Genomic DNA, 15,188 nt, shown 5'->3' with positions numbered 1-15,188 from the left:
GGGGTTCAGCCCCGATTGATTTTTATTTCCCCCCCCCTCGCTCCCGCCGCAGTTTCTCCATTTCACCCGCTCCGCGGGGAGCGGTAATGGACTCTGGCAATGAGGTAATTAACGGCTCCGCGCGCTGGCGAAGCTGCCCGCCCCAGTGGCACCGCGGACTGGCCCCGCTAACGAGGGGTAACGAGGTTTGGGGGATCCCGGGCCCGATCCTGCCTCTTGCAGCCAACGCAGCTGCAAAGAGCCGCTGCTGGGCCACGGCCGCATCCTGCACAGGGTCCCCGCGCCGGCCCCGCCGCCCTCCTGCGCCCCGACGCTGCCTGGCGGGGCTGGGTCTGCTCCCACCCCCCCAGCAGCCCCTAAGAAGACCCCCCCCAGGTCCCCCCTAAGGGAACCAGCCATGCGTTTTGGGGTTCCCCCTCCAAGGAGGGTTTTGGAGGACGTCGGGTCCGGGGCTGCAGCTGCATCCCGGTGCTGTGGGTCCCGGGGGGAGCTGAGCGCTGGCCGGACCCCACACAGCCCCCAGCCGCCCCTAAGTGCACTTGGGGGTCCCTGACCCCTCTGGCACCGGGGGTCTCGGGGGGGCTGCAAAGGCATCTCGGCGCTGAGGCGCAGCTGGACTGTCCCCAAGCAATATTTCCCCGCCGCCCTGGGGACACTTTATTTAAGAGCATGGGGGGGGGTCACTTCCACGCCAGGTCCCCAACTCTGGATGTCCCCGGCTTGTCCCGGCCCCACTGGCCCCAGCCCGGGACCCCTCTGCGCCCCCAGCCCCTGCGACCTCGGTGTCCAGCCCTGCTCCGGGAAGCACCGTTTCGGGATGGCCACAGCGGACCCCCCGGCTGCGAGCGGGCTTGATCCTAATGGAGCCCCGGGGTGGGCACAGGGAGCGGGGAGGGGGTGCGGGGGGGGGGCAGCTGAGCCACCCTGGGACGTGAAAATCGTTATGAGTGATTAGAGCTATTACTGTAACGAGGAGAGGCAATTAACGGCGCCTTGACATCGGTTGAGGCCGGCTAATGTACGTGTGCTCGCTGGGGGCGGGGGCGGCTGGGCACGGGGGGATCCACACGTGGGGCTGAGCTGCCTGGCTGGGGGTCCCGGGATGGGGTTGACACGTGGCTGGGGATCCCGGGATGTAGGTGGGATATTTGGCCGGGATTCTGGGATGTAGGGATGATGAACGGCTGGGGATCCCAGGATATGGGGGGATGCAAGGATGCAGGGGAAACGCGTGGCCAGTGATCCCACGGTGTCGGGACGGGGAGTGCCCGGGATGCTGGGATGTGGGGAGCATGTGTGCCCGGGATTCGGGGATGCAGGGATGATGGGTGCCCGGGATGCTGGCATGTGGGGACCATGTGTGCCTGGGATCCAGGGATGCGGGCATGATGTGTGTCCAGGATACAGGGATGATGGGTGCTTGGGGTACTGGCACAGTGTGTGCTCGGGATTCTGGGATGCGGGGAGGATGTGTGCCTGGAATCCCGAGATGCAAGGATGATGGGTGCCCAGGATGCCGGGATGCGGGGACAATGTGTGCCTGGGATGCAGGGATCATATGTGCCCAGAATCCCAGGATGCGAGGATGATGTGTGTCCAATATGCAGGGATGATGGGTGCCTGGGATGCTGGGATGATGGGATGCTGGAACAAGGTGTGCCCAGGATTCTGGGATGCAGGGATGATGGCTGCCTGGGATACTGGGATGTAGGGACAATGTGTGCCCAGGATCCTGGGATGTGAGGAGGATGTGTGTCCAGGATGCAGGGATGATGGATGCCCGGGATGCAGGGAACCTGGGATGACATGTGCCCGCGACGCTGGGCTCTGCTCCGCGCTGCCGTCAGATGCTGCCGTTAAGCCGCAGGAAACCCCCGTCCCCGCTGCCCCTCACAGCATGAGCGCAGCAGCCCCTCGGATGGGGGTCCCGTCCACTCCCCCGGCCCTGTGGGACACCCCGGATCAAGGCCTGCACCCATGGGTGCCAGTGCCAGGTGGGGACCTCCGGGCAGGAGAAGCCGGGGGTGGGCACAGAGCTCCCCACCCGTGGCATCCGCTCCGGCGCAGAGTCCTGTGGTCACCGGCTGTGGGGTGGGCAGGGCTGACCCCACTGCCGAGGGGGTCACGGGTCCCCACAGAGCCCTCAGGGGACGGGGACACCCTCCAGCAGCGGGACCTGGCCAAGGGGCTGTGCCTGGGACGTCCCTACAGACCCCCTCCCCAGCCAGCACCGTGTGTGAGCGGCCCCGGCAATGTTGCTGTTCCAAAACCCGCTGGTTTCTGGCCAGAAAAGAAAAAAAAAAGAAAAAACCCCGAGGTTTTTTATTTTTTTCCCTTTTCCGTAGTCGTCTCTGCGTCCAAACTTCCTGAGAGTGGCTCCAGCCCTCCCTCCGCTTCCGACGGCTGCGCTGCGCCGTCCCGGCCGGCCAAGCCCACCGGCCAGGCCAGCCCCGCGTGGGGGGCCGTGGCACCCCGACCCTGCCCGCCGCCGCGGCCCCCGGCCAGGTGAGTGCCACCGTTCCCAGCCCGGGGTTGTGCCGTGCCCTGCCGGGGTCGTGCCGGAGGGGGACGATCCCCAGCGCCGTGGCGGAGAGCTTGGCGACATCGCGAGTTCCCGCGGCCGAGGCGAGGGGATGGCGGCGTGGGGGGGACGGCGGATGGGGCGTGGGACGGTGCTGCGACACCCCGCCGCGACCCCATCGCTGACCCTGACCTTGACCCTGACACTAACCTTCACCCTTGCCCCCCTCACCCCCACCCAGCCCCATCCCTGCGGGTTCGCAGCCCCCGGAGGAAACGCGTCAGCCCTCGGGCAGCGGCCGAGGAAGCGCCGGGGCAGAGATAGTGGCTCCGGCGGGGGCCCGAAACGTGTCCCCCACGGGGACGGGGCAGGGCCGGTCCCTGCGCCCCCGGGACCCCCGCCCTCACCCCCGCCACACGCGTGTGTGTCCCCCGCCCCGTGCTGTTGGCTTTGGCTCACGGCACCCCATCACCGGCGGGCGATGCTCCCCGTCCCTGCTCGGGGGGTGCTCGGGGCCACCCAGGGGGTGGGGTGCGCCGGCTCTTGGGGGGTCTCTTGCCGCTATGGCAACCCGGGGGGGGCTCTTCCCCACGGCCGGGCCCCCCAGTGAGGAGCAGATGGGGCCCGCCGGCGTGTTTTGATGACTCCTCGCTTTTCCTGCCAGCATCTCCCAGCCCTTCCCGTTGCTGGCAGCAGCGCTGGGCCCCCCCCGGCCCCCCCCCCATTCCTGGAGCAGGGGATGGGGCCGTGGGGAGGGCTGGGGGGTCCCACCGGCTCTGCCCCTCCGCAGGGGTCCAGGGGAGGGAATTTCGCCTGCGGATGAGCAATTAATTCCTCACCTCCGGGAGCCGAAGGGAAACGGAGGGAAACTTTCCCACTAAACGGTTTTTCCACCCCAAACCGGCCGCTCTGGGATAAGGAGGGGTCGCTCCCTCCCTCCACCCCCTTATTTGGCCCCAAACCGCAGCACGGGCCCCAGCGAGGGGGAGGACGGACTTGGGGGTCAGCACTTTTGGGGCGTCCCGCGGCCGGAGCAGCACGGAAGCGGCTGTAAATCCAGCTGTGCCGACCAGGAAACCTCTGTTTCCTCCCCCGGCACGCGCGTGTTTAGCCGTAAAACACGCGTCCCGGTAAACACGGCACGTCGGGCTCGGGGGGCTCGCTGGCCGGCCCCCCCTTAGCCCCCCAGGCTGGCGGTGATCCCAGAGCTGCTCCGGCAAAGCCGGACCCTCGCTGGGTTGAGCAAGAAGTTGGCGGATCCAGGAAACACAAGTGGGAATAAACACGGAACGGGTTGAAACGGGGCCACGCGGCACCGTGCCAGGGCCGGGAGCCTCTGTGCCGAACTCCTCCCCGGCACCCTGGGTACCCCCGTCCCGGCAGCACCCCGCAGCGGGATGGGGCGCGGCAGGAGCCGTCGCGGTGATGCCAGGACGCGGTGTCGGGGTGAGGCCGCGTGGGACCAGCCGGGCTGCCGAGCGGCTGTGCCTCAGTTTCCCCTTGGCACAGGCCGGTGGGGAGCCGTGGGGCCGGGGCCGTTCCTCGAACCCAAAACCAGCCCCACGGAGAGGGGGCGGTGGGTGGGGAGCGGGAACGCGGCGTGGGCAGAGGGCGAAGCCGTCGTCTCCCGGTGCAGGATGGTGCTGCGGGCCGCGGCGCTGGCGATGCACGCCTGTCTCCTGGCCGCCCTGCGCCCCGGCGACCCCAACGTCTGCAGCTACTGGGAGAGGTAGGACTTGGGGGGGGGGGGACACGACACTTGGGGGGCGGGGGCGGCGGTGGAGCCCCCCCCGGGACCTGCCGTCACCCCGCGTCCTTCGGCAGCTTCACGGCGGCGGTGAAGGAGTCCTACACCAAACCCCACGTCGTGTCCTCCGCCGAGCCCTGCCCCGGGGCGCCGGGGTCCCCCCTGCCCTGCCCGCAGCAGAGGTGGGAGCCGCCCCGGCCCCCCGCGGCTCTGTGGGCTGGGGTGGGGGGGGCTGACCCACCGCAGGGTGCCCCCGCGGCTCTGGGGGCTGGGGGGGGGGGGCTGACCCAATGCAGGGCGTCCCCACGGCTCTGGGGGGCTGGGGGGGCTGTCCCACCGCAGGGTGCCCCCACGGCTCTGGGGGTTCCGTCCCACCGCAGGGCGTCCCCACGGCTCTGGGGGGCTGGGGGGGGGGGCTGACCCACCGCAGGGTGTCCCCACGGCTCTGGGGGCTGGGGGGGGGGGCTGACCCACCGCAGGGCGTCCCCACGGCTCTGGAGGGCTGGGGGGGGGCTGACCCAATGCAGGGTGTCCCCACGGCTCTGGGGGCCTGGGGGGACTGTCCCCACCCTGACGGCGCTGGGGGGGCGCAGGATCGTGTACCGCACCGAGTATCGGCAGGCGGTCCGCACCGACTACCGGAGGCGCTACCAGTGCTGCCTGGGCTACTACGACAGCCGGGACATCTGCACCCGTGAGTGGGGCGAGTGGGGCAAGCGGAGTGGCCCCGGGGGCCCGATCCTGGCTCAGCCCCCCACCCCCCACCCCCCCCGGGGTGTCCCCGCAGCGCGCTGCACCCAGGAGTGCGTCCACGGCCGGTGCGTGGCTCCTGACCTCTGCCAGTGCGAGCCGGGCTGGCGGGGCTCCGACTGCTCCAGCGGTGAGGGACGGGGTCGGGGTGCTGGGGGGCGCGGAGCTGGGGACCCCCCCGGGGGGCAGCGGGTTTCCCTGGAGGGCTGGGCGGCCGGCGGTGGGATGGGGAGGGGGAGAGGGGTGGAGGTCGGGATGGGATGGAGGTGGGAGTGGGGTGGGGACGGGGTATGGGTGAGATTGGGGTGGGGGTGGAGAGCGGGACAGGGAATGGCGTGGGGATGGAGAAGGATGCGGATGCAGATGGGATGGGGTGGGATGGGATGGGACGGGATGGGATGGGAAGGGATGGGACGGGATGGGATGGGGAGATTGGGATGGGATGGGATGGGATGGGGAGATTGGGATGGGGAGATTGGGATGGGATGGGATGGGACGGGATGGGATGGGATGGAGAGATTAGGATGGGATGGGAAGGGACGGGACGGGACGGGAACGGGGATGGATGGATGGATGGGTGGGTGGATGGATGGATGGATGGATGGATGGATGGATGGATGGATCGAGATGGGATGGCTGGCTGGCTGGGGATGGGGATGGAGGGATGGGATGGAGATGGATGAGGATGGGATGGATGGATGGGTGGGTGGGTGGGTGGATGGGTGGATGGATGGATGGAGGTGGGATGGATGGGGATGGGATGGGGATGGGGAGGTACCGGTGGTCTCCCCTGTGCAGAGTGTGACGAGCAGTCGTGGGGCCCGGGCTGCCAGCACCGCTGCGAATGCCACCACGGGGCCCCCTGCGACCCCCTGAGCGGGGCCTGCTCCTGCCCCCCCGGCTTCGCCGACCCGCTCTGCCGCCAGCCGTGCCCGCCCGGCACCTACGGCCAGGGCTGCCGCCTGCCCTGCCCCTGCCACCACCGGGCCCCCTGCAACGCCTCCACCGGCGCCTGCCTCTGCCCCCCGGGGCTGGCCGGCCCCCTGTGAGTAGGGGCTCCTCGCCCTGTGCCCCCCCGGCCCCGGCACCCCCCGGGCGGGGGTCCCGCTCACCCCTCGCCCCCTCCGCAGCTGTGATGTGCCCTGCCCCGAGGGGACGCCCTGCGGCAGCCCCTGCCCCTGCCAGAACGGGGGCATCTGCCACCCCCCCGGCACCGGCACCGGCACCGGCGCCTGCATCTGCCCCCACGGATGGATGGTAGGTGGGCTGCGGCCCCCCCCCACCCCAAAGCGGTCCCTGCCTCAGTTTCCCTTGCCGACCCCGGCGCTCCTTCGCAGGGCGAGATCTGCTCCGTGCCGTGCCCCCCCGGGCGCTTCGGCCCCGGCTGCCAGGGCGAGTGTCGCTGCCACAACGGGGGACGCTGCGACCCCCGGGGGGGCCGGTGCCAGTGCACCCCCGGCTTCACCGGAGAGCAGTGAGGAGGGGGACAGGGCACGGGGGTGGGCCGGGCATGGGGGGGACAGGGGGCTGGCGCCGCTGCCGGCGCCAGGACTCCGTGCAAAAGCAGGGCCACCGCAGCTCGCCCAGCCTGGCATGCAATGAGCTGGAACAGCCTCAGCTTGGGGTGGAGGGGTTCCGGGAGCCACGTGGGGCCGTGTCACACACCCCCCCCCCCGCCCCATACAGGTGCCAGGAGAGGTGCCCGGTGGGGCGGTACGGGCAGGACTGCCAGGAGAGCTGCGACTGCGCCAACGGGGGCCAGTGCTTCCACGTGGACGGGGGCTGCCTGTGCGAGGCCGGCTTCCAGGGCAGCCGCTGCGAGGAGCGGCAGTGCCTGCCCGGCCTCTACGGCCTCCGCTGCCAGAGCCGCTGCCTCTGCCACCCCCAGCACAGCCAGAGGTAGGACCCCCCCCATCCCACCCCGGCATCCTCGCCAAGCCGGCCGGGGCGCTGGGTGGCCAGGAAGGGGTAGGTGTGCCCCCCTCCCCATTTGCAAAGCCCCTTCCCGGCACACCCGCCACCCCATACTGGGAGCACCGGGGTGCTGAGTGGGTGCCCCCAGCTGCCACCCGTTGCTCGGGGAGTGCGTCTGTCGCCCCGGCTGGGCTGGGCTCTTCTGCAACGAGAGTTGCCCCCCCGGTTCTTTCGGGGCCGGCTGCCTGCAGGCTTGCCTCTGCCTCCACGGGGGGGTCTGCGACGGGACCACCGGCCGCTGCCGCTGCCCCCCCGGCTACACGGTGCGGGGGCCCGGGGGGCTGGTGGTCCTGGGGCAGCACGTGGAGCGTGGCGGGGGGGTCTGGGCATCCCTAGGGGAAAAGCGGGGGTCTGGGGGGAGCGTGGGGGTCTGGGTGGTCCTGGAGGGGGTGGATTGTGGGGATCTGGGGGCTTCCTTAGCGGGAGTGTGGGGGTCTGGGTGGTCCTGGAGGGGGAGTGTGGGGGTCTGGGGGCATCCTTAGGGGAAGAGTGGGGGTCTGGGTCATTCTGGGGGGGCGAGTGGGGGCCTGGATGGTCCTGGGGGGGAAGCATGGGGCCTGGGCATCCCTGGGGGTGGGTTGCGGCTCTTGTTATCTCAGGAGGCAGTTTTGGGGTCTGGGAATCCCTTTGGAGGGGGGGCATCGGCATGTGGGCATCCCTAGGGGCAGCTTGGGGGTCCAGATAACTTCGGGGGTCCCATGGGAGGACAGAATTTTGGGGTCGCCCGCTCTCCCTCCAGCACAGGGTGCCGGTGGAGTGGGGGGGTCCCAGCCTCCTGGGGTCTTTCCCCAGCCCTTGGGGGGGCGATCCTGGCTCTCCTGAAGCCTTCACCCCCCCCAGGACGAGCACTGCTCCTCCCTGTGCCCCCCCGACACCTTCGGCACGAACTGCTCGGGGCGCTGCTCCTGCCAGCACGCCCTCGCCTGCTCCCCCCTCGACGGCTCCTGCCTCTGCAAGGAAGGTGGGTGCACACCAGGGTGGGTGGGGGGTCCTCATCCCCCTGCCCGTGCCCATCCCGCTGTCCCCCGGTCCCGCAGGCTGGCACGGAGCCAACTGCTCGACGCCGTGTCCCGCCGGCACTTGGGGTCCCGGCTGCAACCGGAGCTGCGACTGCGCCCATGGGGCTACCTGTGACCCCCAGAGCGGGACCTGCAGCTGCCCGCCGGGCTGGCAGGGCCCCCGCTGCCTGCAGCCCTGCCCGGTGAGTCCTGCCGCCTCTGCCAGTGCCGGCCGCACCGGAGGTCGGTGCCACCGTCCCGGAGGTCGGTGCCACCGTCCCCAGCGCCGATCCCCTGACCTGTGCCCGTATCCCAGAACGGGACGTTCGGGGCGGGCTGCGGGCAGCGGTGCGACTGCGCCCACGCCGACGGCTGCGATCCGGTGACGGGAGAGTGCCGCTGCCTGCCCGGCTGGACAGGTGAGGGGGAACCAGGGAGGGGGACAGGCCTCCCCTGAATCCCACCCCCCAGCCCTCGGCCTTCATCGCTCATCCTCCTCACAGGGCCGCGGTGCAAGCAGGGCTGCCCCCACGGCTTCTGGGGCCGGGGCTGCCGCACGCCCTGCTCCTGCCGCAACGGGGCCGCCTGCTCGCCCCAGGACGGATCCTGCACCTGCGCCCCGGGGTACCGCGGCCCCACCTGCCAGCGCCGTGAGTGCCCCCCTCCCCAAAAAACTGCAAGTTGTTCCCCAACTCTGACCCCTGGGCTGAGACCGGGCGCGCTCGTCTCACCCCAGCCTGCCCCCCCGGCCGCTACGGCAAGCGCTGCTCCCTGAGCTGCTCCTGCGCCAACGGCTCCTCCTGCCACCCCGCCAACGGCTCCTGCCTCTGCGCCCCGGGCTGGCACGGCCCCCGCTGCTCCCAGCGTGAGTGAGGGGCCGGGGGGGCCGGGGGGGCAGTGGGGAGCGGGGCTGACCCCGTCCCTCGCCCCCCCGCTCTCCCCTTCCCCAGCCTGCGCCCCCGGCTCCTGGGGGGCCGCCTGCGCCCAGCCCTGCCTGTGCCGCCACGGGGGGACGTGCCACCCCGCCGAGGGGACCTGCCGCTGCCCGGCCGGCTGGACGGGGCCGCTCTGCGGAGAAGGTAGAGCCCGTACGGGCCCCCGGGGGTCTGCACCCCCCCGGATCTCGGGGGTCCGGGGGGGGCAAGAGGGAGAACTGCCCGGGGGCCATACACGTCACCCCTCCCCAGTTCCGTCCTGGGCAGTATGGAGCTAGATGGGCCTGGGAACTATGGGGCTGTGTGGTCCCAGTATGGGGCTATATGGTCCCAGTATGGGGCTATGTGGTCCCACTATGGAGCAATACAGTCCCAGACGGTATGGAGCTATATGGTCCCAGTATGGAGCTATTTGGTCCTAGGCAGTATGGAGTGATATGGTCCTAGTATGCAGCCATATAGTCCCAGGCAATATGGAGATATATGGTCCCAGTATGGAGCTATATGGTCCCAGTATGGAGCTATACGGTCCTGGGCACTCTGGAGCTGGATGGTCCCACTATAGAGCTATACGGCCCTGGGCAGTATGGAGCCATACTGTCCCAGCACGGAGCTATACGGGCCCGGGCAGTATGGAGCTGTATGGCTCTGGCCCCCAGCCTGCCCCCCCGGGACCTTCGGGCTCCAGTGTGACCAGCTCTGCCGCTGCCCCCGCAACGGCACCTGCCACCCCGCCAGCGGGACGTGCCCCTGCGCCCCGGGCAGGATCGGGCCCCTCTGCGAAGCCGGTGAGTGGGTGCAAGGCGAAGGAGGGGGGTGCCTGCCGGGGTGCCTGCCCCACCCTAAGGTCATTGCCCCCACCCTATAGGGACCCCTGAACAGCCCTACACCATCATGCCGGCCCCCCCGGCAGCCTACAGCTCCCTGGGGGTGGTGCTCAGCCTGGTGGCCCTGGTGGCACTGCTGGTGGCCGTGGTGGCCGCGGCCCTTTGCTACCGTCGCCGGCAGAAGGGAAAGGAGAGCCGGCACCTGGCCGTGGCCTACACGGCGGGACAGACGGACACCTCCGACTACGTGGTGCCAGGTGAGCCTGGCGGCGGGGACGCGGCTCAGCCGCGGTGACCCCGCCGTGCCGGGCTAACGCCGGTCCCCCCAGACGTGCCACCGAGCCACCATGCGCACTACTACTCCAACCCCAGCTACCACACGCTGTCCCAGTGCACGCTGCCGGCCCCCGGCCCCCAGGACAGGGCCAGTTCCCTCAAGGTACGGCGCGGCGCGGTGCCCTGTGGCACGGTGCAGCACGGCACGGTGTTGCGTAATGCGCCACTCTGCAGCACGGTGTTGCGTGGTTCAGCGCGGCGTTGCGCAGCGCACCGTGGCTTTGCGCAGCGCACTGGTGTTGCTCGGCGCGCCGTGGTGTTGTATGGCGTACCGCGGTGCGCCGTGGTGTTGCACAGTGCAGCATGGTGTTGTATGGTGTACCGTGGTGTTGTACGGTGTACCGTGGTGCACTGCGGTGTTGCACAGTGCACCGTGGTGTTGTACGGTGTACCCGTGGTGCACCGTGGCATTGCACGGTGCGCCGTGTTGTACAGTGTACCGTGGTGCACCGCGGTGTTGCACAGTGCACTGTGGTGGTGTACGGTGTACCCGTGGTGCACCATGGCATTGCACGGTGCACCATGGTGTTGCACGGTGCGCCGGGGTGTTGTACGATGTACCATGGTACACTGTGGTGTTGCACGGTGCATCGTGGTGTTGCATGGTGCGCCGCGGTGTTGTACAGTGTACCATGGTGTGCCGTGGTGTTCCATGGTGCACCGTGGTGTTGCATGGTGCAGTGTGGTGTTGTACAGTGTACCATGGTGTGCCATGGTGTTGTACGGTGTACCACGATGATGCCGCACGGTGTTGCACGGTGCCCCGTGGTACACTGCGGCATTGCACGGTGTGCCGTGGCGTTGCACGGCGTACCACAGCGCACCGCGGCACGGCACCGCTGTCGGGAGCCTCGTGGCCAACCGCTCCACTGTTTGGGCTCCAGGTGCCCGGCACCCAGCTCCTCCCCGGCGCGGAGAGACCCTGCGGCACCGACGGCAATGCCACGCTGCCCCCCGACTGGAAGCACCTGGGGGCACCGGCCCTGGGCCCCAGGGGTAAGGGGGAGCTGGCCGGCACCTCCGCCGGAGCGGGGAGGTCACCTGGGTCCCCTCCCTGCTCAGGGCCCAGCGGGAAGGTGCTGGGTGGGCACCTTCATGCTGGGGGGGTGGGAGCAGGGGGGACCCCAAACCTGCCCCCTTCCAGGGAGGCAGCTGGACCGGAGCTACGGCTACAGCTCCTGCTCCAGCCTGGGGAGGTGCGACGGGAAAGGTAGGGGGGAGGGATGGGGAGGTGGGATGGGATGGGGATGGGATGGGGATGGGATGGGATGGGATGGGGATGGGATGGGATGGGATGGGGATGGGATGAGGATGGGATGGGGATGGGAAGAGATGGGAAGGGATGGGGGTGGGATGGGGATGGGATGGGGTTGGGATGAGGATGGGATGGGGATGGGAAGGGATGGGGCTGGGATGGGGCTGGGATGGGGCTGGGATGGGGAGGGATGGGGGTGGGATGCGATGAGATGGGTATGGGATTGGGAAGGGATGGGGCTGGTATGGGGCTGGGATGGGGCTGGGATGGGGAGGGATGGGGGTGGGATGCGATGAGATGGGTATGGGATGAGGATGGGATGGGGATGGGATGGGATGAGATGGGTATGGGATGAGGATGGGATGGGGATGGGATGGGAAGGGATGGGGGGGATGGAATGGGATGGGGTGGGATGGGTTAGGATGAGGATGGGATGGGGATGGGATGGGAAGGGATGGGGGGATGGGATGGGACAGGACAGGATAGGGAAGGGATGGAGATGGGAGGGGAAGGGAGGGGAAGGGAGGGGAAGGGGTGGGGCAGGATAGGGAAGGGACGGGGTGGGAAAGAGTCAGGACTGGGATAGGGCAGGAATGGGGCTGAGGCTTGCCCAGGACACAGCTGGACATGGGCCGTGGGGCCCCCCCAACCCCTTCTCCCCCAGAGACCCCCCCGGAGGGGCTGGGGGCCAGCGCCAGCTCCCTGGCCAGCGAGAACCCCTACGCCACCATCAAGGAGCTGCCCCCCGCCCCCAAGGCCCCCGAGGGCAGCTACATGGAGATGAAATCCCCCGTCCGCCGGGAGATGTCCTACGCCGAGATCGGGCTCCTCGAGGAGCCCCCCCAGGAGGGTACGGCTGGGGGGTTCCCCTGGCCCCGGTGAGCCCGGCCGGGGGGGACGTCCAGCCCCGGTGACGGGGACTGCGTGGCCCTGGGGGGGCCACACGGCCCCTTTCAGCCTCTTCTCATCCCTGCAGAGAGTTGCCCCGGGGGGGCCGAAGGCGTCACCCCCGCAGCCCCCCCCAGCCATTACGACTCCCCCAAGAACAGCCACATCCCCAGCCACTACGACGTGCCGCCCGCCCGCCACTACCCGCCGTCCCCGCCGCTGCGCAGGAAGGACCGCTGAGGGACCCTGGGGACCAGGGACCCCCCAGGAGGGGATGGAGGGGCCCTGTGGGGGCCGGGGACCCCGGGCCTGGCCCCGGCCCCGAGCCCGGGGGGCGCAGGCGGTGAATAAAGGGGTTCTCGGCGCGGCGTGAGCCCGGCTGCCTGCGGCCGCGTCCCCAGGGTGAAGGGGCTGCGCCGGGGGGCGGGACGGGCCCCCGTGGCCCCTGTGGGAGGAAGGGAACGGCAGCGTGGGGGGGCCTGGGGGGGCCCAGGGACCAGTAAGGCCCACTAATGGGGTAAGAAATGAACCAGTAACGCCTGGTGCTGGGCCCATGAAAAGCCCAGTAATGGTCTAGTGATGGCTCCGGTAAAGGCCCAGTGAAGATCCAGCGCTGGTCCCAGTAAGGGCTCAGTTACCGCCCAGTTACAGCCCAGTGCTCCCAGTGTCGCTGCCCAGTGCCCGGCCTCTCCAGCCGCGGGTGGTGCTGGTGGAGGCCCCGCCCCTTTCCACACCGGCCCCGCCTCTTCTTTGCCAACCCGCCCCTTCCAGGCCGGCCCCTCCCCTTCCAGGCCGGCCCCGCCCCGCGCAGGCGCCGCAGCGCCCTGGAGCGCCGCCCCTCGCGGCGCGGCCGGTGCGTTCGCGGTGGGAACGGGCCGAGGCCGAGGAGCGAGGTTACAGCCGGCCCGGGGACCCTCGGAGATTTCCCCCCCCCATAGGGCGCTCTCTGGCCCTGGGACCCCCCCCGTACCCCTATGGGCCCCCCTCCGGCCCGGGGAACGCCCATCGCTGGGATCCCCTCAGGGAGGCCTCCCTAGGGACCCCCATGGGGCCCACCCAACCCTGGGACCCTCCCTCACCCCAGGGAGACCTCCATAGTGACCCCCATAGGGCCCCCTGCCCCTGGGACACCCCTTTCCCCTTGCAGAGACTCCACAGCCAAGAGACCCCTGTAGAGCCCCTTGTCCCTGGGACCCCCATCACCCACATAGGGACCCCCACAGGGCCCTGGACACCCCCTCACCTGCAGAGAGACACCCATAGCCCACCCTCCACCCCCCACCCCCCGCCAGCCCTGGGAACTCCCCAGGAAGGTCTCCACAGGGCCCTGGGATCCCCCGTGCACCCCCATAGATCGACCAGGCCTGGGACCCACACCCCTGGGAGCGCTCCATAGGGATCCTCCAAGGGATCCAACCCACCCAACCGTAGAGATCTCTATAGGGATCCCCCATAGGCCTCATTGCCCCTGGAATACCCCCTTTCCCCTCCCAGGCACACCCATAGGGACCTCACAGCGAAGAGACACCCCCTCCCCATAGGACCCCTTATCACTGAGACACCCCCCCCCCCCGCCCATAGGGACCCTTATAGGGCCCTGGGATCCCCCCTGCACCCACAGAGGGACCCCCATAGACCCCCTGGCCCAGGGATGTGAGGGGTCCGGGTGCTGGGCAGGGCCAGCCCTGGGGCGGGGGGGCACTGAGCCCCCCCGGTGCCCCCCAGCTGCAGGCCATGAGGCGGCGGGGGGAGCGGGTGCCCAGGGAGAAGGTGGCGGCGGCCGTGGAGGAGGAGATAAGGAGTACGGAGAGGAAGGCCGAGCAGGGCACGGGTGAGCCCCCGGCCCTGGCAGCAGGGGGTGGGGGGGCTGCGGGGGACCTCCTCACGTGTGCCTATCCTGCCTGCCCTGCCTGCAGAGGAGTACCAGTGCACCGGCCTCCTGGAGCAGGACTTCCCCGAGCTCTGTGCCCGGGCCGGCATCTCCGGCGTCCCCAGAGTCACCCTCCGGCCGCCCCCAAGCTTCCCTGCGGCTGGTGAGCGGGGCTGGGGGACAGCGGGGGGGACACGAAGAGCTGTGTGTCCTGGGTAGGTGGGGGGGATCCCTCTGGCAGCACCCCCCGACCCTCCGTCGTCCCCGCCCCACAGAGGAGCCCGCCGAGCCGCCGCTGACAGAGGTGCTCGCCCGCATCGAGCGCAAGTACAGCTACTTCCAGCCCTGCATCCAGGTGGAGAGGGAGCACGAGGAGCCCCGGAGCGTCCGTGCCCTCTTCCTGCGAGGTGGGTGCTGGGGAGCCCCAGGGTCCCCCCTGGCCCCCAGGAACGAGGAAATGAGCCTGTGGGATCCCCCCCAGCCCTGCAGCGCTCACGGGAGGGGAACGGCCATGTTTGGGGGCTCTTCCCCCCATCCCATCGCGCGGCCTTGACCTCCCTGTCTCCGGCAGGCTGGAAGATCGAGGAGGACATGCTGGGGGTCCTGAGCCAGTGCCTGCCCGCCCTGGCCGGCCTGCAGGCAGTGCAGTGAGTGCGGACAGGGAGGGGGGAGCACGGGCAGCCCCCCCGAGACGCCGCTGTGTCCCCCCTCCCCGGCAGTGCATCCTGATGCCCCTTTGTCCTCCCGCAGCCTCTGGAAGGTCGGGCTGACGGAGCGGCTGCTCCCGGTGCTGGCGGCGCTGCTGGCACGCTGCCCTCGCCTCCGGTACGCGGCCGGGCGAGGGGTGCTCCCTCGTTATCACTAATTGAGGCCGAGTGTAAGGAATGGGGGTGCCAGGGAGCATCGATAATGGCAGCCGGGGCGGGGTCTTCCTCCGCAGGACGCTCAGCCTGGAGGGGAACCCCTTGCCCGAGCCCGCCTTCCACACACTGCTGGGGAGTGATGGCACGTGAGTCGGAGCCGGAGCGAGCCGCGCTCGTCCCTCGGGGGAGCCCCCCACGAGAGCCCGGCCGCAGGCAGCCCCTGC

General features: G+C 70.1%; 1 protein-coding gene across 1 annotated transcript; it reads left to right on the top strand.

Moving 5' to 3' along the window:
* Positions 1-3,649: 3,649 nt before the first annotated feature.
* PEAR1 (platelet endothelial aggregation receptor 1) lies at positions 3,650-12,471 on the top strand (the record flags this gene model as incomplete). Its single annotated transcript, XM_082011453.1, is given in 21 exon segments — positions 3,650-4,250; positions 4,346-4,450; positions 4,862-4,962; positions 5,056-5,148; positions 5,817-6,063; positions 6,149-6,275; positions 6,356-6,492; positions 6,705-6,917; positions 7,081-7,255; positions 7,833-7,953; positions 8,030-8,193; positions 8,307-8,444; positions 8,448-8,640; positions 8,727-8,855; positions 8,941-9,069; positions 9,585-9,713; positions 9,794-10,009; positions 10,082-10,191; positions 10,973-11,084; positions 12,008-12,193; positions 12,320-12,471. Coding segments are annotated over 21 exon segments (3,309 nt in total). The 5' UTR covers positions 3,650-3,918.
* Between the last annotated feature and the right edge of the window lie 2,717 nt (positions 12,472-15,188).

This window comes from Phaethon aethereus (genome assembly GCF_964289735.1).
Source record: "Phaethon aethereus genome assembly, chromosome: 28".
In the NCBI taxonomy this organism is placed as follows: Eukaryota; Metazoa; Chordata; class Aves; order Phaethontiformes; family Phaethontidae; genus Phaethon; species Phaethon aethereus.
Note: the sequence above shows the minus strand (reverse complement) of the source record. Positions and strands in the feature narration are given on the sequence as shown.